Consider the following 27586-nt stretch of genomic DNA (forward strand, 5'->3'; position numbering starts at 1 on the left):
AGCCACTCAGCCGCACATCTGGTTGCCAGGAAAAAATGTTGGCATTGTACATTTCTGCAAAACATAAATTTGTATGTTTCATACGCATCATATCAACGTTTCAAAAGAGATGTAGTTTCTTAGCTGACTTTGACATCAGGAGGGGGAGGGGATGGTGGATAGCGTGTCACCTCAATGAGTGGTGTTCGAGACCAACGAACAACAAAACCATAAACCACTGTAGGATATATCATGATGAACAGCACGTCTCCACTTCCTCCCGTTGTACAACAATGAAGCCAAAACATCCCAGATACAGCCGCTGCCATCTTGTGCTGGTGACATCATTTGGAGCCAGAGTCTGCACAGTAGCGATCTCCATGGTTTTAAATTCCCGCCTATACTGTAACCATTAGGATCACGAACACAGCGATTGGCACACACAGCCATCAGTCATGACATTAACCCTCTTTTTATGGCATCAAATCACTAATTAAAAACCAAACCTATCAGAAAAAAACCCACTTGAACATCAGTGTAATAAGAAACGACAGAAACCATCTTTGGGAAAAATTCATTTGACATGTGCTCTGATATTTTTTGTTTCTCCCACGTCTCATCTGCTAACACAGAAGGAGCAGGGTTTATATTAATATTTTTTAGTAATATTTTATTTGACTCACCTGGTTACGTTTTATAAAGGCTTAAAGTTGCACATAATTATGGGCGGGCCAACGCTACTAGTCACTACAGTTTGTGAGCCTCTTGCTCCTCCATAGCTCCACCTTCTCATCCACATATGGTCACTACCACTCCAACAAACCCCAAGATGGCGACGGCCAAAACACAGAACTCAAGGCTTCAAAATGTGAGTCCATGAGTCTGTGGGTGGTGTCGCAGTGACTACGTCCATTATTTATACAGTCTATGGTTGCAACCTTGCTTCACAGTATTGCAGATAAAAAAGCATTTTCCCATAGACCTCCATTATAAAAGAGCCGTCTGTAAAACTGTTGACACCTTCATCTGCAGACAAGCTCAGTTATGACTCTTTCTATTGTGAATTTTTGATCCATGGAGGTTTTTTATTTGTCAAACTCTGAGCTGGACTCAAGCCAGCTGATGGTGTCACCTGACACTCAGCTGGTTTTAAAGCACGTCACCTGTTTCAACAGCCAATCAGCTTGTAGTGAAGTCAGCTGGTCAAGTCAAAATGGCCACAGACGGCGTGTTGGCTTGCTGCAGCAGGTGCTCCGTCCCCACAGAGCCCTCTGTTTCTGTCCTCACGGTGTGCCGGTGTCAGATGGTGGGTCGCTGCTGCTGCTGGCTGTATGTGCTTATGCCCCGCCCACACACACATTCTCATTGACTGATGAATTGGCGCTGGGTGCAGCTTACCTGTTTCAACTCGTCTTGTGGCAAATCTGAACTGGGCTTATGAGCCGGGTGGGAACTGGCGGTCGGGGCCAGTTGGAGAAACGCTGCTGCTTTTGTGTGTGTTTCATCTGCTTTACATTTCCTGTCAGTGTGTGTTTCTGTGTGTTGCACCTCACTGCACTCCTGCCAACATGAGCAGCATCAGTAAACCCACAGACCATGTGATGATTGACAGCTGTCAGACTGCAGTGATGTCATGCTTCGCTGGGGTGATTGACAGTTTGAGACAGTTGGAGGTCCGTGTGGAGAAACTAAAACAAATCTGTGACTCAAAGTGACGCCTGGAGGTTTCTGCAGAGAGGAAACCAAAACTGGAGCGCGCCCCTCGTTTCATTAACAACACATTAATGAGAAAATCAAATGTTCTTAGCTTCAATCGCAGAAAAATAAATAATAATATAATATATTTTCCCTATTTATGTTACGGTATATTTTCCACAGGACAAAATAAGATTAATAATTTATCAGCAGCAGGGCTGAAAGTGTAAAGTTTGTGGCAGAAGGAGGAGAGTTCATGTGGTCATTAAAATCACAGAGTTCATCGTCTGGTGAGAATTAATGTGTTCAATTGATTTGATAAAAGCCTGTCCAGTAGTTGTTGAGATACGAAACATCAAAGTATCATAAATGCTCCAATTATTGTTGATTTCTTACTTCTGTCAACTAAAAATTGCAGGAAAATCTATTTCTCACCTTCACATTTTCTTTCTCTCCCTCCACCTCTCCTCTCCTCCTCTATTCTCTGCTCTCCACCTCCTAAAAAAAAAAGAACTGCAAGAGTGAAAACTTGAATCAAACCGAGGCAGAAGAGAGAAAGCTCGCAGCAGCAGAGTCTGTCTGGTTTGTTCAGTTTCGGAGGCGAGTGAAAATACTGTTGTGTGTGATGGTGCAACACTGACGAAGGTCGCTGCGGCTGAAATGCCAAAGATTCTGATTTAAAATTCAAATGAGCACCTGAACTCTTTTCACTCATTTACCAGAGAGAAACTCTTCTTCTTCTTCTTCCTCCTGAAAAACAATCAGCTTTCTGTTAGAGAGTGAGAGAGCTCATTTTCACCTTCTCACCTCCTCCTTTTCTTCTCCTCCTCTGTTTTAATCAGGTTCTTCTCCTCTGAAAAGAAACCAATTTCCTGCTCCTCCTATTTTTGGGTTCACTTTAAACAACTCGACTCTCGGACTGAATACAGACCAATCTCTACATTAAAGGTGCGGACACACCAAACCGACATCAAAGAACTAGCGGCGACGAAAGCCAACTGTTGCGTCGTCTACGTCGCCTCACGTCGCCCTGTGTCAGTTGCATTTGAACACACTACACGGACTACATCCGACTGCCAAGTAGCACGTACGTTCTGCGCCTGCGTGAGAGAGAGCGGAGTGAGAGAGTGGTACATCCTGTCAGCCGAGGGGTTTCCTATCTGTGCAGCCGAGCACCGCAGCACCTCCACGGACTATTACATCCAGACGGTCCCGGTGTTTCCTCCGCAGGCTCCACTTCACTCAGCTGCCCGATAAACCCGCTGCTTCTTCCCACTTTAACCTGAATAACAAACCAGGGCTCGGTGCTCCGGTTGGATCCAAACGGAGAGCCGGGGCTAGCTCAGAGACTAGCGGAGGCTAACTGGCTGTGCTTCCCTCCGGTCATGCTGCGGCTAACGCTCCGCTAGCTGCTCCCAGCTAGCTCCGGTTTGTTATTCAGGTTAAAGTGTGAAGAAGCAGCGGGTCTGTGGGGCAGCTGAGTGAAGTGGAGCCTGAGGAGGAAGCACCGGTTAGCCCCGGTTTCACTACAGGCAGATTCACTCGCTACAGGGGCGAGGAAATAAAACCTGAACAGCCAATCAGAGTGATCTCTCTCACCAACAAGCTCCGCCACTGATTCAACATGCTCGATCGGCTGAAAAGCCGCCGCTGCCGAAGTGCCGACGGTGCGGGACACACCACAAAAACCAGGCCGACAGACGCTCACTGACGGCCCGACTTTGGTCGACGGCCGACCGTCGGCTTGGTGTGTCAGGGCCTTAACTCTTTGTCAGGTTCAGGTTTTAGCTCTGGTTTTGGTCTCCACTGACCCTTGAGGAAAGTATCTGGATCTCTAGCAGCTATAATTTCCATTTTTTTGCTGTGGTTGGTGCTGAACACAAATTTTCCAGATATGTGTGAACGTTTTGTAACTTTCAGAAATGTTTCCTCTTCATAAAGACAGAAAAACATAATATCACATCCTGTGTTTGTTGTTGTGGATCAGTATCACATGAATACATTTCAGAGGAGAGAGGCTTGAAACATGAACTGCTGGCAGGCGACGCAGCACGATTTCTCTTGCTGTGCAAAAAAAAAAGGAACAACTTGAGGCTAAAAACAAAAATGGGGCTCAGGTGCTCAGCTCACAGCTGACTCGCTCACTGCAGGCAACATTACACCTTATTACTGCATCACCCAGAGCATCATGGGAACATGGTTGTACACTCTCAGCACATTTCTGGACATTACAAAGGCTCAGCACAGGACCATCAACGTGGTTATTACATCACTTTGTTTTATTGAAATCCTGCAGAGTGAAACTCATCAAACTCAGCTGATACATCACTAGCTTCTACTAACGAGTCTGCAGGCACGCTTGCAGCTCCGTCATCCATTTTCCAACAGAACAGATCTTTATTGTCCACCAGGGACAGAGAGTTGTCCTCGGCTCACCAGACACAAGAGACGACATCATAAAAAGCAGACAAACAGTCAAACAAATAAACACACAAGGTCATTACAAACATTTAACACGTTAAGATGCCGTACACATGCCGTGTCTTTAACCACCTGGTAAACGTGAGGTCGGGCGCTGGACGCTACTCTCGTGCCTATTTTTCAGAGCACAAAGGCAGGTTGTGTCTGAGGTTGCTAAGCAACCATAACCAGCACCGTATCACAGTCTATTTATCTGAAATCTGAGGTCAGAGCTGATCTACTTCCTGTTTGGCGCCTTGACATTGAAAACAATGTGTGTTTAGCCGCTAAATCAGCGTATTGTCCGTCTGTGGTTCAAACCTCATCAGTCACTTTGTTGAGTTCAGGGAACTGATGGAACGATTGGGATGAAAGACGTCTTAAATACATTTTCAGTTGTCAGAGGGACTCTGTAGCGCCTCCCACAGCTCAAGAGCTCAGACTGGCTAAAGAGAGGATGGGAGCTATCCGCTAAGACACTCTTCACTTTCTTCCTCGTTCTTTCTGTAAAGAGTTGGGTCGAGGGCTCGCCAACTATTTTACTTTCCATCATCAGTCCAACAGAGTTTATTCTTGGATGTACAGTTAAGTACCAGGCAGGGAGGTGAAAAGGTGAAACACACTGAGGCCACTATTGGCCTTTCCCGCTGTTACTTTTGGCCGCGCCGAGTCGAACCGTGCTGCACCTATTTGGGGGGTTTGTATGTCCCCATGATCCTGGGATCTGTGTTGTCCAGGGCTAACAGCCCCTGTCTCCCAAGGGCCCCAAGTCCCAAGTGGTCCTGGGGAGGGGCCAGACTAGGAGTGATTCAAGTTTTTTCACTTTTTTTTTTTCTGTTTGTCTTGGTGACGCTGTATCCTCTCCAGCGCCTCTCCCATGTGGAGTCCCTCAGGGTTCTGTTCTCGGGCCACCTCTATTCTGCCTCTACCTGCTTCCCTTAGGAACTATTTTTAGGAAGTATGGCATGTCATTCCATTGTTATGCAGATGACACTGACATTTACCTGCCCTTGAACCAGAAAAATTCTAATTCTCTAAAACCACTATTGAACTGCCTGCAGGATGTTAAATCCTGGATGGCCCTGAATTTTTTAAGCTTCAATGAAGCCAAAACTGAACTTTTGTTATCTGGACCCAGTGGCGCCTGTGATGTATCACATATCGACTTGGGCTCCCTGGAACCATACATAAAACCTACTGCAAAAAAATTGGGTAACTTCAGGTTGTCAAATCCAGCTTCTTCCAGCTGAGGCTTTTATCTAAAATCGAGTCCTTCTTACCTTTTAGAGATTTGGAAAAGGTCACACATGCTTTTATTTCATGTCAGCTTGACTATTGTAATGGCCTTCATGTTGGTATTAGCCAGGCCTCCCTCTCACGCCTGCTGCTCGTCCAGAATGCTGCAGCTCGTCTGTTAACAGGAGCACACAAGCGTGAGCATATCACCCCCATATTGGCCTCACTCCACTGGCTTCCTATTCGTTTTAGAATTGATTTTGAAATGTTATTATTTACCTACAAATCTCTAAACGGGCTAGCTCCACCCTGTCTCTCTGACCTCTTACAGCAACATGTCCCCTCAAGGTCACTCAGGTCTGCTGCCCAGTTGCTTCTGGAGGTCCCACGATCGAGGCTGAAGCACAGGGGACACCGTGCTTTTGCAGTAGCAGCCCCTAAACTAGCTGCATATTAGGCCGGCCCCCTCCTTACCTGTTTTTAAATCACGACTTAAAACACATTTTTATTCCTTGGCTTTTAACTCGGTGTGAGAGAAGCACTTATCTCAACCTGCAGATGGCGCTAGAGGAAAGGTCAGAGGGTCACTGAGGTCGGCAGGATTCACGCTGTGGGGAGAACAAATTTCATGTCGATCCATTAAATAGTCTGAGATATTTTAGTCAGAATCAATCCCTGAAATCTGCTTTTGAGCTGCAGCTGTGCAGTCATGAGATTTTTTACTGAGGACAAATAAATGACACCTCTGAACAAAAGTCGTATCACTTCTTTGTGTGTTCTTTATCTTCAGAACAACGTGCCTCTCAGTACTCGAGTGCTCTCAGTGCTTTACGACTTTTACTGAAACTTTGAGTGGATGACTTTTACTTCAGTTTTACCTCCCCGTTTGCCCAGCGAGGTTACTTCACTTTAACTGGAGTTTGACATTAATTACTTCCTCGCGGCTCTAATAAATCTTCTTTACTGAAGGTAAACTCCTCTTTCAGCCGCTCCCTCCTCCTTCTCTCTCATTTTTTGCTTAAAGGGAGTCCTTCTCTTTCTCCTCCTTTTCATCTCCCCGCTCTCCCTCCATGTCCTCCTCTCTCCTCCTCTCTGCTTCTCTCCCTCGCACAGATAGATGTAGAGTTATATCTGAAGACTCCATATATCCATGTTGTGGGCATAAAAGGATTCTCTGGCAGGTTGTTAAAATGACTCATGAGTTTAATTTTAACCCAAAATGGGATGTGGTCTGATGCCAGCAGTCATTCTGTCAGCTTTTTATTTAAATGCAGGACTCTGGTTGGCTGACGCCGACGGTGGAGTTTATTAATGGAGGAACACATTCGGCATGTGTTCAGAAGCCCATCATGCTTTGTTTGGTGTGTTTTTCAGACTTGCTGGCGGTGCCCAAACATCCCTACGCTGCCATGGAGAACTGGGGGCTGAGCGTCTTTGTGGAGCAGAAGATCCTACTGGACGCTGAGGTGTCGTCCTCGTCCTATCAGATGGAGCTGACCATGGTGGTCGTCCACGAAATCTGCCACCAGGTAGAGACATTTAATACAGTTTACCTGCTGTTGATTTTTGTTGTTTATTACAAACCTCGGAGAGGTCCACCTACTTTAAATGTTTGGTTTTAATGGCAGCTTAGATCCAAACATCTTCCAAGAACAGCAAATATATCAACTATGGTAAATGTTGGTGCACAAACTGAGGAACGTGTTGTTTTGTTTTATTTGATGACATGATCATGTGGGCAGAAACAAAAGCTGACATTTCATCCTGATGGTGGTGCTAGACAAAAGGTCAGCAGTTTGTGAAGTCACTAAGCAGTCATCCTCTGGGAACCACGGCTATCTACAGTTCACTGGACTAAAGTCTTGGACGAGCCGACTGACACAACAAAAGTACTTTGCACCGCCAGTGATGGCCAAATTTAAGCAGCAAAACTCTGTACATGCATTCAATGGAAACGTGAAGTGGTTCACTCTAACAAAGAGAATCAGGGTAGAAAATGAGACATGGATATTTTTTATTTTGTATTTCAAAACCAATTTAGTCCATATGTCGACAACAAAGTCAAAAAGTTGAGACTGAAGTCAAACTTTATATAAGTGACAAGCGTAAGAAAAAATAAATCAGAAAAAGATTTATTTATCTGCATTTTAAGAATTAAGAGAAAGTGACAGTTGAAATGTCAAGAAAATACTTTCAGTATTACTTACAATATTTTAGAAGAAAGGGTTTTGTTTTTTGCATTTTAAGGACAAAGTTCAATCGTCAAAAATAAAGTCAAAAATTTGAGAATAAAGTCAAAGTTCCAAGGATAAAGTTGAAATGACAAGAATAAATTCGAAGTGTTGAGAATAAATTCAAATATCAAGAAAAAGTCGAAATTTTTAAAATAAAGTCAAAATTTTAAGAATAAAATCAAAATTTTAAGAATAAAGTCGAAATTTTTAAAATAAAGTCAAAATTTTAAGAAGAAAATCAAAATTTTAAGAATAAAGTCAAAATTTTAAGAATAAAAATCTAAATTTTAAGAATAAAATCAAAATTTTTAGAATAAAGTCGAAATTTTTAAAATAAAGTCAAAATTTTAAGAAGAAAATCAAAATTGTAAGAATAAAGTCAAAATTTTAAGAATAAAAATCTAAATTTTAAGAATAAAATCAAAATTTTTAGAATAAAGGTTAAATGTCTAGAGTAAAGGCGTTTTTTTTTTTCATTTTTTCATTTTTTGGACTGTATTTTTGACATTTTATTTTTATCCTCCAATTTTTGTCCTTTTTTCTGCATTTTGTTTTTACTCTTGACATTTTGATGTTTTTTTGTTTTTTAACTTTTTAACTTCATACTCAAGATTTTGACTTTATTCTTGACACTTCATCTTTATTTTGGACCTTTCTTTTTTATTCTCAACATTCCAACTTTAATTTCAAAATGCAAAATAAAAAATCTTCCTCCTCTCATTGTTCTTCCTCACGCTTCGACCCAGTACTCTTCTGTAAACTCCAGACACATGCACTAGAACTGAAAATATTAAATCTCATCTCACTTAAAGCTTTGTTGAAGATGTGATCACCACAAGAGTTTTGACGTATAATCTCTGTCAGCTGATGATCAATCAGCAGCAGGTGCTGAAGATGCTGCTGCAAACTTTAATTTCATTTTTTAACAGCTTTTTTATTGTTGGCAAAGACAGTGTGAAATCTTTCCCATTTGGAGTCATCCTCAGTGAGTCATGTGGAATATGTGTTTCTGTGTCTGTGTGCTTTATGTTGCTCCTGGTACATTTTGTTAACGTGTTGCAGAAGCTGTCAGTTTAAGCCGACATAATATTTTAGAAACCCTGCTGTAATGTGTCGTAACGGCTCCTCTGAACGTCTCCAGACTCAGGTGTTTATTGGAGCATATGAAAATGTTTCCCACTAAAACACTTGCCAACATTCAAGAAGCTGTTTTATTGAAATGATCCTTTTCAGAACATTCATGTGAGTGTATTACCTCTGCTGTGGAGGTGGGATATTTCAGAAATGTATGAGCAGGTTTTTTTTTAGTAATCTGATCAGTGTCTGTGAAGACCTCGTTAAAATGATGTCTTTACATTGCAAGATGGGATATTTATGAACGTTTCCTCCTGAACGTCACTATTCTCTGACTGTGTGTATTTTAATCGGACGCACTTTAAAACCTCGCCAACATTATTATTAGAATCACTTCTTGAAGGGATTCTGCAGCGTTGGCAGAAGTCAACAATACTTGTTTACCTCTCTGAGTGCTCTCTGCTAGTTTTTTCTTCATTTCCCGACAGCATGATAGCCCTTGAATGCAACGCTGTGCCCAGACCTTGAACACTGCATCCCCCTCATGTGTAGGCATGTGAACACACCAGCACAGAGCTTTAAATAACGTTTCCTTTTGGAGGAAATGATACAGCTGCAGCGACTAAATTTGTTGATAGTATGTTACCTGGCAGACGCTAGAACACGCAGCTGTCACTGAGCCTGAACCTGAACCTGCTGCTGTGAAATCACCTTCACATTCAGCTGCACGTTACTTTGACTTTAAATAGAATTAAGAGTTGAGTTCAAAAAACAGCAGACGTTTCCTTTAACGATGCAAATGATCCGGTTGTAAACAGACTGAACGTGACAGAAGTCAAAACAGCTTCAGCTGCAACACCACTGAGCTGTGTGTGTGTGTGTGTGTGTATGTTGCAAAAGCTCCTCGGGCAACAACAACAGCAGAGGAGATGATCCTGTTTTTACAGTACGACATCGAATACGTGACAAGCAGACAAACACGATGAAGCAGAGGAAAATTTAAAGGTTTCAGTCAGCGAGGAGAAACAGAGAGGGAGCGCGTAGGAGACGGAGAGACAAAGAGGCGACGAAACAAAGTGAAGGAGAAACAGAACGGAGATGACGTTCGTTGAAGGAGAATAAGAGACACAAAAAGATGAACAAAGACAGAAGCGGAGCAACAGCGCTGTTGAAAAGCACAGAGGTTCATTCAGTCTAGCTGTTGAGGATTTTTTACAAAACTGACTTTAAAACCAACAGCAGCTTCCAAAATCCCTCGTCATTGTTATAATGTCACATTCAAATTAGGGATGTGCACAAATTCATGGTTGGTTTGGTTCTGCTGTGTCATAAAACAACCCACACTCGTCCAAATATTCAGACAAACAATCAGAAAGACACAAAGATTCTTCGACATCCACAGTTTGTGGTAACCAGTTAAAGAACAAACATAAAGCAAAAATAAATATGTACCACTGAAAAATGTTAGCCAACCAGCAAAATTAGGATTATTTTTTAAAAAGTAGTATAAGTAAGTATATAAAACATTATTTTTCAAAATCATGAAAAACACAGTGAGTGTGTCTCCTGAAGGACAGTCTTGCCTGGTTCAATGTTTGCAGCAAAGAACCAAAGCAGTCATTGCAAAAAAGCAGCATTACGTTATTAAAGGGAAAATTTGCCGATTTTCCACCAGCCCTGTGTCAGCACAGCGTGTGTGGCTGAACAGTGTTTGGCTCAACTCCCATCCATGCTGCAGCGCCCCGATCATCTGCCAGTTGAGGTCCACTGAATGATGCAAAGCCCCTGCCAGTAGGCGGTGTGGGGAGCTCTTGGCTGGCAGCACGGAAGGAAGTTGAGTGTTGTTAATCTGCAGGTACTGCCCACATTGCAACGAGACACAACTGGTTGAAAATCAGCAAAGTTTACCTTCACTTTCGCCTTTTACTTCCCCCTTTCTCTCTCAAACACACGCCGCAGCGCTCAGTCCCTTTCTCTGTTTGTCTCAGTCCTCAGTGTCGACAGTTGTGGCTGTGGCAATATGGCGGTGACACTGGCAGCAACGAACCAAAGCAGTCCATGCAATGTGACAAAGTGACAAAGCAGCTTTCTGTTATTAAAAGGAAAATTAGATTTTCAACCAGCTCTGTGTCATAACAGTGTGAGCAGATGAAAGGTGTTTGGCTCAGCCTCCATCTGTGTATCTCCGTGTACGTATGTGTGCACCTCTTTATTGATGTTTTTTGGTTACAATTCGATGAACTCTTGACAGTCAGTCAAAATGAAAAAGGTTCTGCAGCCATTGGTGTTGCTTTTATGGCACTTGTGATCATCTTTAAGACGTGATCCATGCAATCATACGTTAAATTTACTAAACATGTCCTTATACTGTGCTTTTTTTCTCCAGTCCACCAAAGTAATAAATGGCCTGATGATTTTACCGGCCACTGCAGGTGGGGTTCCTGATTTTGAACTCTGTCTGCATACAGACATTTGAGATCTAAAGCAGCTCTTATTGCCACCACGTCTGATCTGACCTTGTTGATTGTTCCTCCCAACATGCTTTAAACTAAAGAAGACTGACCTTTAAATCTGTTTCCCTTAAACTGGAGCTTTCTCACTCTGTATGAAAGACCATTGGACACTTTTAAAAAGTTTTATTTAGTTTTTCTTAGTGTTGTTTATTTCAGAAAAAGAAAGGGCTTTCTCCAGGCGTGTCTGGTTTGCATCAGGCCTTTGAAACCACTTTCTTAAAATATCATTGTAAGCTGCTGAATTAAGATTTCTCTTCATTGGAAATAAGAAACCCAAACAATAAAACACACTCCCAGAGACAGAGTGGCCATACTGTGTGGTTTTGGTTTTATAGGCTGATATCCATCTCTGGAATTTCTGCCTCCATCCCAATGCGATGGAGGTAAATGCAGCTTCATTGGTCAATAATCATATTTCAAATCTTTGAATGCTCTGAGTTAACGTCACCTTCAGTGAAATAGAAAGGCAGCAGAAACTAACCAAATTATCTGCATGGCTCCATGCGACCAAAGTTAGGTCAAATGTGTTTCTTGTCATTTGAGTGAACTGTCCCTTTAACTGCCCGCAGCAGCTGAAGCAGTGCAGCAATCACGGCGCTGTATGGACTCATATCGATGATGAAAATGAAAAGGTATAGTGTACATATTGCTGTGCCTGTGGCTGACTGAGGAACGTGTCGTTTTGATTTAATTTCCTTCAGGATGTGACTCACATTTCTCTGCTGAGTCTGGATGAACGTTACCTTCAGGCTACTGCTGGTGTGCAGCAGAAAAACAGACTGAATAGCGAACAGCGTTAAGCTTCACAGTGCCACACTCTGCACTACATTAAGTCATAAATATTATTGCACATGTCATAAAAACACAGTGATGGTGTTTTTTTGGTTTCTTTTGTTTTGGTGTTTTTGTCTCATCTTTGTTCATCGGCTTTGTTAGTTTAGAGCAGAGTCAGAAGAAAGGAGAGTGATAAAGTGATGTTTTGTCTGCCGCTTTGCACTCCATTTCATCCTGGAGCCATTTATTTCTCTATTGCAAACACACACACACACACACACACACACACACACACACACACAGACACACACAAAGCTGGAGAGAGTTTGTTTGAAGCTTTCAATAATCAGCTGCTTCAGATGTAAGAAGTTTAACTGGAAAAATAGACTTTTATTCTAAAATCTGTTCAGAGAAATGGATTAACTCTGTGTGTGTGTGTGTGTGTGTGTGTGTGTGTGTGCTAAATATTCATGGTGTTGTGAGAACAACAGCTCGTCTCACAGTCACATTTTGGAGACTCGCAGATTTCTTTCTTTTAAATAATCGTCTTGATAAACGATGGTTTTCAAAGCTGCCAATTCAAACTGCATTAAATTCCACTTTAATCCTGACTAAAGTAAATGAATCAACATAATAAGCACTGTGAAGTATAAAGTAATCCTCAGTGTAATATCTGTTGGCTTATGTTGTTTGTGTTAATAACATTGTTCGCCTCGACTGTTAGAAGTTGTGAATGAGAGTAAAAAATATTTCAGGACGATGAGCTGTCTGACAGGTGATGACGTTACATTAGTTTGTTCTTGTTTGAACACTGAAACATTGATTTAAAGAGTTGTATAGAATGAGACTAAATATTGGCATATTTAAAGAAATGTTGAATAAACCAGACCGAGAGTTAGTTCACTTGTGCACAGCGGTCCTTAGGGCTAAATGCTAATATCAGCATGCTAACATGTCTTTGTTTAGCACAGGGATACACAACCTGCGGCTCTTTAGCCCCTCTGCAGTGGCTCCCTGTGGCTTTTAAAAAAAATAAAATATAGGCCTAAAGAAATTCTTAGTAATGTAAGTAAGTAAAGTTTATTTATATAGGTTATTCACAGGCACAAAATCACAAAGTGCTTTGCATTAAAAGCAAAACCACAGATTAAAAGTAAAGAAATTAAAAATAGTGATAACAATCATACAGTGTAAATAAGAAGAACAACAGACAACAGACAAGTATAAAAATGATCACAAAAGAAACAAACCCAAAAGAGGCAATAGTAGGAAGTAAAAAACAGTTAAACAAATTGTTTAGCCAAAGGCCTGTCTGAATAAAAATGTTTTCAGCTGTTTCCTAAAAGTAATACAAGAATCTTTGGATCGTAGAGAATAGGGGAGAGCATTCCATAGGTTAGGAGCAACAGCTTGAAAAACACGGTCACCTCGGGTCTTATAGCGGGTCCTAGGGACGGCAAGTACAAACTGGTCAGAGGACCTAAGGGCCAAATTTGGTGAATAAAGGGAGGAGGAGGTCAGCAATATACTGAGGTGTTTGTCCATGTAGGGCCCTTAAAGTTAAACATTTTAAAATGAATACAGAATTTAACAGGCAGCCAGCGGAGAGAGGATAAAATTGGCGTGATGTGTGATCGCTTGTTACTTACTAGCTGCAGTTTGGACAGTTTGTAGGCGGTTCAAGGAGGTTTGATTTAAACAGGTAAAAAGAGAACTGCAGTAATCTAAAGGAGAAGAAATAAAAGCATGAATAATCATCTCGATCTCAGCATTGGTCACCACAGATCTTAATTTCACTGTGCTCCTCAAGTGGAAACAACAAGAGCTGATAAGTTGGCTGTCATGTTTGTCTAGGGTCAGGGATTGGTCCAAAATGACACCTACATTTCAAATGTTTTGCTGAGCATGAACACCTAAAGGCTTGATAATAGGGATAGAGTGTTCAGGAGCAATTATCAGGAGCTTCAGTCTTTTTGGTGTTTAATTGGAGGTAGTTGACAGACATCCAGCTTATAATGGCATCCAAACATTAATTTAAGCTGTCCAGCTGGCCAATTTCATCATTGGTAAAAGAACAATACAGCTGAATGTCATCTGCATAAAAATGGTAAGAGATGCCGCTGAACCGACTAATGATCTGTCCAACAGGCAGCATATATAATGAAAATAACATTCTCTAAAACAAAACAATTGTCTTATACAACATGCTAACGTTATTAGCATAAGCCTTTGACATTCTACATTGCATGAATTAGCCTAACAGCTAGCAGAGATTTCCTCTCCTCATATGAAGACAGGAACAACAGCAACATTTAACAAAGGGAACGTTACAAAAATTAGATCCATTAACACTCACAAGGTTCACTGACAAAACAACTGTCTTATACTAGAAACATTTTCCCCACATATGCTAACGTCATTAACATTAGCATATTTCCATTGCGTGCATTAACGTAGCAGCTAATGGATTTTTCCTGAAGCCAGGAACAACACTGACATTTAACAAAGGTAATGTTCCAAAATTTGGCTTTATTGTAACTCACACGGTTCACAGATAAAACACTTGTCTTTGCTGGTCATGTTTTCCCCACAAATACAACATGCTAACGTTATTAGCATAAGCCTTTGACATTCTACATTGCATGAATTAGCCTAGCAGCTAGCAGAGATTTCCTCTACTCATATGAAGCCAGAGACAACAGCAACATTTAAGAAAGGGAACGTTACAAAAATTAGATCCATTAACACTCACAAGATTCACTGACAAAACAACTGTCTTATAGCCTACTAGAAACATTTTCCCCACATATGCTAACGTCATTAACATTAGCATATTTCCATTGCGTGCATTAACCTAGCAGCTTGTGGATTTTTTCCCCACAAATACAACATGCTAACGTTATTCAATTAAGCCATTAAGACATTTTACATTGCATAAATGAGCCTAGCAGCTAACAGACTTTTCCTTTACTGATACGATGGAGGATATAACATTTAATAAAGGTAACATTACAAAATTCAGCTCCATTTTAACTCACAAGGATCAACAACAAAACAACTGTCGTATACTGAACATGATAAACTAGCCTTTGATCGGCTGGTGGACCACCCAGCACCCGATCGCAGGCCAGATTTGGTAAAGGGGCAGCAAGTTGAGTATCACTTTAAAATGTTAATTTGAAACACAGCAGTCATCCGTAATTCCTAAAATTATTACACTATAATAAGCTCAATAAAAATGTAAATGTTGTTCCAGAGATGCACATTTTATATTCAGTATTCACATTTTCAATACAGTCAATAAACTGCTGCAACAAACGCCTCACCTTCAGGTTTGTGATATTTGTTCCTCCTGGTTTTCTACCAATAAATGTTTTGCACTGGTCAGAAGGTCAGAGGGAGAACATGACTGAAAAAATTCTGAGAATCACTGCTCCTGGCAACATGGACAAATTTTATGGCCATCCATCCCAGAGCGGTCAAGACATTTCACTGAAAAGGGAAAGTCAGAGGATCAAAGTCTGACAGATTTATCATCTAAGAATTATGAAGGTCTGTATGTAATTTCACTGCAGTCCATTTTATAGTGAAGAGATATTTCATCCCAGAGGATAAAAGCTGGACTGACCTACAGACACTGAGGTTAGAAATATATCAAAGGTTAAGGAAAGGGACCATCAGGTAATACGGTCTAAAATATCTCCCGTCAGGGGACAAAACACAGTGCAGAGAAAAGTTAATAATTTATTTTAGTCACATGTGTTTGTGTGTTGGAGAATATGTTGTAGGCGTCTGTCAGGTGACCCTCCTCTGCTGCCGTCATGTGTTTATGTCGACATCCATCAAACACAGCAGGATGATTTTCAGGACTTAAAGAGAGAAATTAAATTATATTCCAGACTGAATCTGAGATGATGATTCAAACACCAGACTGCTGATGAAAAGTGGCGTTGATGTATTGTTGGATGTACAATATGCTGCTGTTGTTGACAGGTTCAGGGTGCACGTTGTTGTTGTTGTTGTTGTTGTTGTTCTCAGGTGAACAGATGGAGAACATGTGGAGTGGAATGTGAGCAGACAGCTGAGGGAAACACAGACGCAGTTATACATTAGATCCGTTCAGACACTGAGATGAACACAGCTGATGTTTACCGGCGTAAAGATAGTGTTGAAGTGCCTTCAGGGCCGAACGCACTGAAAGCATCTGACGTGTGCATTTTGAAGCACTTCTGTTGTTTAAATAACACAACACGCACCACAAGGTTGATAACACATGTTCAACTGCTTTGAAACCTCAAATCAAACCGTGTTTTGATTCTGGAGCGTCAGCTGAGGACCCAGCGACCAAAGCTGATGCGGTTAAGCCTTTAATCTTCAGTACCACTGACGGACAATAGATTTAAAATCCTTCCTGGAAATACAAATAATAAAAATGATAACTTGCATGAAGTGCATTTCAATGGACCCAAAGACGCTTTACACATATGGAGAGAACAAATAACAGAGGAACGTGGTGGGAAAGTTTGCCAGGAATAAGAAAATCAACAGAATCCATAGACCTTGGTGAACGACTTGGTGAAGTCCACAGACTCTTTTGCAGGACAGTTTGGCTGATATTGCTAATTATTTCAAGTATTGTCCCGTCATTACGACATTAAACCTGCAGTAACTGTTTTTTTTTTGGTTTGCAGCAGAAACAAGTTTCTAATCATCTTTTAAAGAGAAACTTTGCTGACTTTCAACCAGCTCTGTGTCATTGCAGAAAATCAGCAAAGTTTCCCTTTAAGTAGAAACAGTGAACTTGTTAGTGACTGGTTTCTTATTTCCACATCCAGCAGTCACAGATCAACATGATCACTCATTAGGAGTCTTTGTGTTTGTGTCACCTGATGAATGTCAGTCCAGTATTCTCTCTCTTTTAGCGTTGTTTTTGGTCTCCACCACCTCCTGAGGGAGATATCTGTCTCTGTAGCTGCTAAATGCTCCACCATGTTCACCAGCTGGTCTCTAACAGTGTCTCTGGGCTGTTTGCTGCTGAGCACGTCGTACAGTTCCTTATTACAGCTTTGTCTCTGTGACAGCAGAGCAGGGTGGTGACTGAAAATCTCAAGTAAAAGTGAAAAGTACCATTTGAGAAACCAACTAAAGTAAAAGTAAAAAAGTACCTGGTCAATGAAGTACTTAGAGTGTTTCTGTGTGACTAGTGCAAAATAATGAAAGAACAGCACTCGTTGATACTTTTTAATGAAGTTGAGCAAGTCAATATATTCTCACAGAACGGTTCGTGTGCTATCCTACAAATTTGCACCCCAGGAATGATGTTAGGTCCTTCACGTGCAGTTATGTAACTACTGTAAAGTTACGTAGTTTAGGTTTGGGCAATAAAAGCTGCTGAGGTTAGGTTTGGAAAAAGAAACATGATGTACCTTTCTCTTTCTCTTCCTCTCTTCCCTTCTTTTCTTTATCATCACTATCGTAACATCAAAACCTGTCGTTGCTAGCTGAGCATATTTTCACCTAAAGTATGTGCAACTTACTTTAATGTGCTTGTGGAGGTTAGAGGAGGAGTTTTAAAGTTGATAGATATATGATTCATACTTCCCAGTCAGTAGGTGTCGCACTCACTCTCGCTCCACTCTTCAATTCTACAGGTCGCCATGTTGGTAAACGACAGACACTGGAGACAGCGATGTCAAGAGCCTTTTGTGGTATAGTAATTAAATATTAATAATAAATCATGAATCCTCTCTTGTGCACCCTGTAACGCACTGTAACAATCTCCGCAAAGCATTTTTAGCTCTACTCGTCACTGATGCTAACGTGATTAGTCAATTAGGATCCATTGTCGTGGTGGACACACAGATTCCCTGATTCAACAACGTCCTGTATACACACAAAAACACCAAAGTGTTCTTGATATTAAAACGGCAAATATATTCCTCTGTTATAATTTCCCACCAATAATAATAATAATAACAACAACATGATAGTTCGGCTGTACTAGATATTTGATATAATCAGTAGATATATCTTTGTATGACACTATTTGACAACTGTAAAACCGGAACAATCACAGTCCCAAAAACGCCGTTTCTAGAGAACTTGCTAAAATATCTGAAATTAACCATCATCCTTTCTTTTTCTTAACATAGTTCATCTAGGTGCAGTGTCACTACTAGTTCAGCTTTACTAGATATCAGATATATTCATCAGATATATCTTTTTACAACCCTGCTGTGTTAGTTAGCAAACGTTAGCTTATCTGTCCAGAAGGAAAGCGCCAACCTCTGCGTGACTTTTTAGCCCTTTTTCTGCCTTCAGCTGACACCAACGATCAAAAGCTGAGCCGATGTTGATCCTGGTTTTGCTTCTCCATTGGTCGGCTAGAATTTGCGACGGATAGCGCTGGGACGACGCCATAACCAACATAACTAAATCAAAATATTGACATATTTGTGGCCCGTCAAAATTTCCAAAACAATTATTTCTCTACTGTAATTTCTGTTTTTCAGGAAAATATAGACTTTAATTCTACATCTTTCTAGACGTTCTATGGATGTATTTTTTTTTTAAATATTTGTTTTGATGAAACAGCTATATATATGACCTTTAATAGTGGAGCTCTCAGTGTTTTTCAGGAGGCACAACGAACACGTCGCCATGTAACTGTTGTCTGTTTTTAGATTTTGGTATAAAAGTGTGGCCACATAGTGTCAGGGTTTGTTATAGGTTCTTCTCTGTTATCATCGCATCGTGGTCAAAGGACAGGTGGCGCTCCTGTTCTTTCCAGGCGGCAGGTGGAGTACAGCGGCTTTTTACTGCTTTTTCTCTGAAAAGGGCGCCAACAGAGCGCAGAGAGTGACACAGAACAGCAAAGTTGTGGATAAATAAACAATGAGCTGAAAGTCACAGTAAAGCTCTGTAAAGCTGAGAGGAGCTGCAGGTTCTGCTGTCTGGAGAAAACATCAGTTAGAACTTATAGAGAGGTATATTTTGTTTTTCTGGGCCGTCATGGGAAGGTCCTGCAGAGACGATGTGCTCCAATCAGATTTTTCTTCTTCTGACCTGAACAAAATACTAAAATCAACCTAAAACATGTTTTTCTATAACACTGACCCAGTTGGTGTTGTGCTGCAACCGAACCAAGGAAAGGTGTGGACCAACCACAATTCTTTTTTCTTTCAGGTGTTGCCACATTAATTTTGAGTTTTTTATCGGTGACATGAACAGGTGTGTTTAGATGAACTGTGCAGGTCATTAACAGGATACGTGGACAGGTGTGGTCAAGAGATTTAGGCAGGTGGTACAGACGTCAAAGGTGACGTGTGCAGGACAAATATAGTGTGTGTACCGAGAAGGTTATGGTTATATGTTCAGGTGGATTTGCTGCAGCTCTGTATAAAGGCTTGACTACAGGTCTGTGTGAAGGCGAAGTAGACGTGTGTGTGTCTGCTGTCCAGGTGTGTGTGTGTGCAGTAAAATGACCACTATCACTACTTCTATCACCTGGTTATCACGAACATCTCCACACCAGAAACCACACACACACACACACACACACACACACACACACACACACACACACACACACACGGTGTTTGCCAGGAGATGCAGTCAGTTTATTTCTATCAGCTGACTGTTAATTAAAACTGACAAAGAAAACACTGGGACGAGATTCAGGAAAACAGATTTACTCTCTTCATCTGTTGATTGCTCTCTCTCTCGCTCATTAATTCAACCATATGCAGGAGGAAATAGCACAGTGTGTATTCTGGCTGGCTGACAGCAGAGTCAGGGGTTTTCAACACACACACACACACACATACACACACAGAAAACCATATTCGTATCGCTGCACTTGTGAGGATCCCTAATGGATGTACTGCTTTCTCTTCACGTATACGCCGTAACCATAAACACCTGAAACCATATCTTTGTATCCAATAACCAAACCCAGTGTAACTCTTAAACAGATTTCAGTCAGCTAAGAATAGTTTCAGCTCAGTCAGATACTGACCGACTAATTTAGAAAAGTACGGTGACGTGACTCACTTCCTCTCCAAGAGCTCCTCATCATTCTGCTCATGCTGTGTCTCAAACCACACACTTTACTTCAGTTGTACACCATGTACTTCTTGCATGGTGCACTAATTTCAGCAGCGTAGCATTGTCTCAGATCACGCACCGCCTTTTTGCACTTAGCAGACGTGATGACGGCATTTTTTTTAAACTGCTTCTTCATCTTCTTCTTCTGCAAATTGCAAACGGACGCTGGAGCATTATTACCTTTGACTGCTGTCTCTGCCCACTAAATATGAGTGTAGTGTAATTAACTTGTGTTATATTATGCCCTTGTTATTGTTGTATGTTATTGTATTAAACATTAAAGGGATAGTGCACCCAAAAATGTTTTAGAGTCCTCACATCACTGGCGGTGCCCAGAGAGGCAGTCAGAGCTACAGGCTACAATGAGGCTAAAAACAGAGTTCAAATGAGGTTTTTCCAAACAACTTTTTATGTCGGGGCTTCAGGACACTTGGATCACTACGGACGAGCAGTATGGAGATATTTTGTGGTTTCAATGATGTGTTTTTGGACGTTTGAATCTGGGGCGCCGTCAGCCTCCTTAGGTGGAGTTGTGTTGCTACCTCCTCTCCCCTTGGATCTCTGCAAGTGATGTGGGGAGAGGGTTCTGATTTAAAGTTAGAAACAAAGTTAAAGAGCGAATTAACCCAAAATGTGAGGAAAGGAGACTTTGTGTAGGTGGATCATTAGCGATTGTGACAAAAAGTTGAGCACCTATGAATGATTTTCTTCCAGCTGCACATTAATTACGTGGATGGATGTGTGACCTTCGCGTTGCGTTCGCTGAAACAAAAACACGGAGCGGTGACAGCCTTCATGTTTCACTCCTTCTGTCTGAGCCTGTCTTAATAAACCTGCTGCTTTGATAAATGAGCAGACACCACTTCCCACGCTTCTGAATTCTGCTCCTGATGTCGAGAAGTTCAAGAACAAAATGTTTTATTATGAAAATAACACAGGAGTTCTGTTGCTGAAACATGCAGGTCTGTAACGTCACATCTCCACCTGCTCATAGGAGGGCAGCCGTACGTATGTGGTGCAACACAAGGTTTGAAAATGCTTTTTATACATAAATTTACAGCTGGTCCTCACAAGGACACGAGTACAAGGGTACAAACACACAGTTGTGTGTGTGTGTGTGTGTGTGTGTGTGTTGAGGCTGTCATGCTGTATATTTTTCTCTGCAGTGTTTTGGTTCAAAGTGGATAATTTATTACTGCAGAGCGTGTTTGCATAGAGTTCATTAGAATACAAGGAGCCATAAATCATTTCATTGTTCTCCCTCTCTCTCTCTACACCTGTCTCACTCTCTTTCTTTTCTTTATTTTAGCCTCACCTTTCTGTTTTTATTTTATATGTGACTCACGGTGACGCTCAGCTCTCCTTCTCCATCAGCTCACAGAGAAATACCTTCCATTTGTAGTCTACTCTGAAATTTGACGCGCGTACCGTCCTCCTGCTGATAACATCGAGTAAAGGTGAAAAGGCAGTTGTCTGGTTTTTTTGGATTTGTTTTTTTAATCTGTGCTGCAGCACCCCCTATAAACAAGGGGTGGAACAACAGTCTGTAAATAGTTGGCGATTTTTTAAATTTTAAATATCATATGATACACGGACTGTAAGAAATAATATGAAAAAAGTTGTTTGCAATGTGCAAATTCAATAAATTCCCCTGATCTGATGTGACAGTGTCATCAAGTCAGGTCAAGTGCTGGGATGTTGTCAGCTAAACTTGAGAAGAGATTCGTGGCAGCAGGAGCTGATCAACAGCAGGACAGGCTGATAAAGATCAGAATATTGTCAGGACAGTTTTGGAGCTGCTTCTCCGGCCGATAAAATGTCTTCAGCATGAGAAACGTCCACTGTGGGGACAAATTTATCAGGATGGAGTTTTATAGCAGGTAATGATGGAGCGGCAGACAAACAGACTTCATGTTATAGATGCTCAGAGGACAGGTGTGGTTTCAGCAAACAGATGACTGGATGTCCAACACCATCCAAAAGGAAATATTAGAACCACGGACTTTCATCCGGGTGGCAAGTGTTGACTTCCTGTTCCCAAACCTTCCCAACCTTCCCAAAACAACAACAAAACAAAACTTGTGGTTGTTGTTAGAAGCAGATCATGTTTTGGCTTAGAATACCTGCTGTTGGTGACATAATCACGGCTGGAAATGCTGCAGATATTTTGCAAAAAAGGTTTTGTTGTTTGCTGGTCTTGAACAGCCATCTTGCTTAAGCATGTGCACATTTGTGCGCACACCATGTCGCAGCAAAAATATGTTCCGGCACGCATGGTCACGTCTTCACCAGGCTGCGGCTGGCTTGACGGCAGTGTTTTGGACTGGAGTTTGGAGCGAGTGCAGTCAGTGCTCTTGCTATGATACAGTCCACTTGGTTACAAACAATGGGCTGATCCATGCAGACCATCATGGACTTGGGTGGATGACGACATTCACATCACTCATACCAAAACGAAACCTTCGAAACATGCCAATGCAGAAACTAGAAAATGGCCCTTGGAGTGTTTTCACCCAAACAACCACGGCGTCCTGCGCTGATGATGCTGTCCTCGTCGAGACGCATCAGGACCAGCCCTCTGTCCTCGACATTAGATTCATCACAGTTCATTTGAAAGAGCAAATACATTTTGGTTGAAATGTGATGCCGAGCAAGTTACATTTTCTGTCAACATCAGGAGAAAGTCTTGCTAATTAATGTACCGGGCAAGTCACAAAAATGGTGATGTTGAACGTACCAGCAAAACAGTTGTTTCCTGCCAGAACAGGTCATTTGCAGGCCAGCATTGTTTTTAACAACCTAATGATTTAACCAAAACTAAGATCTTTGTTTAAACTTAACTAAAACGCTTTTGTTGCCTGAACCACACAATACACAGATATATATATGAGGATATTTCGTGCTCATTTTCTTTGTGAAATCTTGGAAGGACCTCAAAGGACAATATTTTCTTCAGATGCTTTATTAAACTCGACACAAACGTCTACCGACAGCCTCCTCTGCTGTTTCAGGGCTGAAGGACAGGAGGGTTTAATCAATAATAATGTGTGAGAGGAATACAGTTATATTTAGCTCTGTGTGTGCGTGCGTGCGTGCGTGCATGCGTGTGTGTGTGTGTGTGTATTGCCTCCTGCTCATGTCCGAGGCTCATTAACAGACCATAAACAAACATCTAACACCCTGAGTGTGTGTGTGTGTGTGTGTGTCTGTGTGAGGCTTATTAGTGAGGCTGAACACACACTCCTGCAGCCGCTTACACAGTAGGCCATCACACACACACACACACACACACACACCTTGTACTAAACAGCTATAATGACCCACAAACACAGCGATGCTACAATTATCCTCCTTCTGAGTGTGTGTGTTTGTGTGTGTGTAATATATTGTATATATTATGTGTTGTAAATATGAATATAAAACCAAAGGCAAACAGAAGCGTTCGGTATATAAAAACACAGATAACATTCGGTGCACTGTGTATGTCAGAGTATCTCATGTGCTGCTTCTAGACTTTTCCTTTTAACCTAAACCAACAATGAGACTATTTACCAACACATACTGTGTGTGTATCAGAGCCTGGTGCGTCTTCTTGACCACGTGTACATGAACAAAATATATTCAGTTTTTGGCGTTTTTTCCGAAAGAGACAAAATTCCTACCACGCTGTTGACATGACTGATGAAAGTGGGAACGTGCTCTGGCGTGACGAGTCCATCATGGACATTGTGTCCTCGGGACCATCCAGGTTGTTACCAGCTGTAAGTTCAAAGCCAGACACTAGTGTGCAGAAACGTACAGTGCCAGCGTTTATTCTTGCAGTTGGCTTTTAAAAGTTACAGCTAAATTAATAATAATATCTGGATCTGGTCCGCCTGGATCTTTTCATGGTAAAAACACTGTAGAATGGTCATACTTTGAGCAGTCTTCTTCAAATTTGAAACAAGTGTTCATTGATAGTGTGCCTACAGCCCCACAGTGTCATTTACCTGCTCAGATGAAGCCACAGACAGTTATTCATCCTGAAACACACTTTTTATTTTATTTTAGGCAAAATCTTCAACTTTTTACTGACTTCAGAGGCCCATTACTCTGTCTCTGTATCACCTAGAGTGTTTCTGACACTTTCACAAGAAACTTCAGGGAGTTTTCTTTCTGGCAAGACCTCATGCATGCATGTAGTCAGAGCGGTTTAGAAGTTACAGTCATTTTAATTTGGGTATGTCATTTTAGGCGTTTTTGCTACAAAATGGGGGTGGAGTGCAAGTAACGACTGTATATATTTGTGAGCTGAAGACTTGAGTAGGACCCAGTGGGTTTCTGGGCCGAGAGTCGCAGACGGGCTGAGATACAGGTGGATGAACATATTGTTGGTTTTGGTCTGTTGGCGAGAGGCTGATTCTTTAAATAATAGAAGTACTGTACAGCCCGATGCTCTTTTGTTCATATTTTATTGAAGCTGAACTATGATTTATTCATGTTGTGTACATGTTTGTGTAGGATCGAGCTGTTACTCAGCTGCTGCTTATTGGAGGTGTCACATGTAGTTCAGTACAGTATGGAGAGTACATTATTCACCACTCAGCGTTACATATTGTGATTCTCCGTGTACGTCTCTCGTCAGTCTGAAGCGTCTCGCTCTGATACGTTTTGCTTTTGTTTCCATTTAATTGACAGGACGCGTCAACACACACTGAAACACACACACACACACACAGTCATGCACTGAGCTGTGTAGTTCTGTTGTTGTAAATCAAAGGTTTCACGGTTGTGACAGATTGGTTTTGCCAGCCGGCTTTATATAGCAATTTAAACATCACACACACACACTCACACACACAGTGAATAACGGGAGTGCGGCAGGACTGTCAGGAAAAACAAGAATATAAAGAGAAACGATCAGAGTCACAGAGCTGAACACACTAACTGTCTGTCTGACAAACTGTCTCTCTGCACAGATCTGTCTTTCTGTCTCATCTTTTAACCCCCCCCCGTTGTCTTCAGCAGGTTACACACCGTACAAACCTTTGTGTCGCTGAAGTATTTTCACCTGTCACTAAACCGTCAGAGCAGCAAATTACAGCTACTTTTGAACGCAGTTAAACAGGAAATACATTTTACAGAATAAGTGCAAAACTACAAAACTTTTTATTTTTTCACGACACGGTGTAAGTTACCATCAGATGACACAGATGTCCGAGCATCTTGACTGCATGTGAACGCACCTCAAGAGGAGACTTTCCAAACTAATTTGCGAAAAGTGGTTATTTTTTACCAATATATTGCATCATTTCCTGCTTGGACAGAGCCATGGAAGTGGTTGTTTTTTAGAATCAGAAATACTTTATTGATCACTGAGGGGATGTTGTGCTTCGTTACAGTCGCTCTGATATAAAGAACAGAGAATCAGAAGACGTAAGAATAAGAGGATGAAACAGAAGTATGTAAATATAAAGTGTATGGATAAAAATATGCTACAATGCTCCAGTGTTAACACTAGTGCTTATTCTTATTAAGAACAAAATATACATCTTCACTGTGCTGAGTCTGTAGATAGTGCTGCATATCCTGCTGGGATAGTGCCAAAAAAAGGTGATTATTTTTTTACAGAGACATCACTGCGTTTCATAGCTGGATACTGCCACAAAAGGCGGTTGGTTTTTATCAGGATGTTGTTGCATTTCCTGCCGAGATAGGACCACAAAAAGTGATTGTTTCCTAGTGAGACATCGCAGTGATTCCTGCTCGGATTGTGCATCCAAAACCGGGTATTTTAAAGGGGAACTAATGTTTTTATTCAACCTGGGCCCTATGTTCCGATCTGCTTTTGTCTAAATGAGTGATAGGATGTTCAATATGTGACATTTCTCCAGTATGAAGCTAGGGCTGACCTGCCTGCAGCCCGTGAGCGCGCGCTATATTAAATAATAGGGCACTCAGACAGCGTCAAACAACGTCAAAATACGTCCACTAAAAGTGCATTTTTTTCACACAGATAGGCTCGGATTGTTAGTGTAATTATCTAACAACATAACGGAAAGGAGAAATGAACGTCTGTGTTTACCTTTAGCTGGATTCAGACATGTTCCTCTGCCTGTTGCTGCTCCCTCTCTCTCCTCGTCCGCTCTTCAGTTTCAATGAGCTCTGCGTCCGTGTACGTCGTTGAACTGGTCCAGAACTCTGCAGAAAGGCTCTTGGCCCTGATCTGACCACTACAGAACTCATCCTGGTTCCTATCTGGATGTACCTGATAAAAAGAAGTGTGTAGCGAGACTCTTGTCCTCGGTCACACGAGTCCAGAACTCTGAAGCAAGGCTCTCAACCTAAATTCACATTGTCCAAAACATTGCAACAAGCCTCTCTGGACAGAATTCCACAGCCGAGGACTCGGCCCAAGTTAAACTAGGCCAGATCTCTGCAGTGAGTCTTTCAGCCTGGAGCCAACAGATCCAGAACTCTGAAATAGGCCCCTTAGCTTTGACCCAAGTGGTTTAAAACTCAGCAGAAGGCTCTTACGCTGGCTCCAGTTGGTTTAAAACTCTTTTCAATGTGTTCTAGACCACTGGTCCAGATGTAGCGAAGCAAAGTTGAACTGGTCCTGAACTCTTCCAAAAGGTCTTTAGCCCTGACCTGATTGGTACAGAACAAATCCAGATGCAGAAGGGGTCTTGGATCAACATAAGAGGAAGCTCATCGCAAGACTCTTATCCCAGGTCCAACCAGTTAAGAATTCTATAGCAAAGCTCTTAGTCTGAACCTAACTGGTGTAAAACTCTTTAAAATGGGTTCTGTCCAACTGGTCCGGATGCAGTGTGGCAAAGTTGAACTGATCCAGAACTCTGAGACAGGCCCCTTAGCTTTAATCCAACTGATTTAAAACTCTTTGTAATGTGTTCTAGACCACTGGTCCAGATGTAGTAAAAGTAGCAAAAGTAGCAAAGTTGAACTGATCCAGAACTCTATCAGAAGGCCTTTAGCCCTGACCCTACTGGTACAGAACGAATCCAGATGCAGAAGGAGTCTTGGATCTACCTGAAAAGAGGAAGTGCATAGCAAGACTCTTATCCCAGGTCTAACCAGTTCAGAACTCTGTTGCAAGGCTCTTAGTCTGGATCCAACTGCATCGCTTTAGACGGGGTCTTATAACAGGTCAAAGTAGTCCAGATGCAGTATTGTATACTTGGTCCTCGTCCAATAGTCAGTAAGTCTGCTGCAAAGGCCAAAAAGTCCACGGCTCTGCAATCTGATCGAACTGGTCAAAGTCCTGGTCAAGGTGCAGACAGTTTATTAGCCCTGGTTCAGTTGGCTCAAAAGTCTGCACCAAGGCGGTCCAAATTGAACTGGACCAGAACTCTACAGGCACGGAGCATGGATTTTATCCTGGGTCCAGTTGGTCCACATATTAATTATCCCAGCTCTAGATGGTCCAGGTAAAGAGGGGTCTATATTCCAGGTCCTGTTGATTTATAACTCTGCAGCACAGACTATTATCCAAATTAAGTTTCAAACTTACCA

At 41.6% G+C, this 27586-nt stretch overlaps 1 protein-coding gene across 1 annotated transcript in view; it reads left to right on the forward strand.

Annotated features, from left to right (window-relative positions):
• Positions 1 to 27586, forward strand: part of LOC117249410 (thyrotropin-releasing hormone-degrading ectoenzyme-like) — a 282617-nt gene that overhangs the window by 146468 nt on the left and 108563 nt on the right. Inside the window, exon 5 of the mRNA XM_033615055.2 lies at positions 6745 to 6899. Within this exon, the coding sequence (XP_033470946.1) occupies positions 6745 to 6899 (155 nt within the window). The remainder of the gene's footprint in view (positions 1 to 6744; positions 6900 to 27586) is intronic.

This window comes from Epinephelus lanceolatus, chromosome 23, assembly GCF_041903045.1.
Source record: "Epinephelus lanceolatus isolate andai-2023 chromosome 23, ASM4190304v1, whole genome shotgun sequence".
Classification (NCBI taxonomy): Eukaryota; Metazoa; Chordata; class Actinopteri; order Perciformes; family Serranidae; genus Epinephelus; species Epinephelus lanceolatus.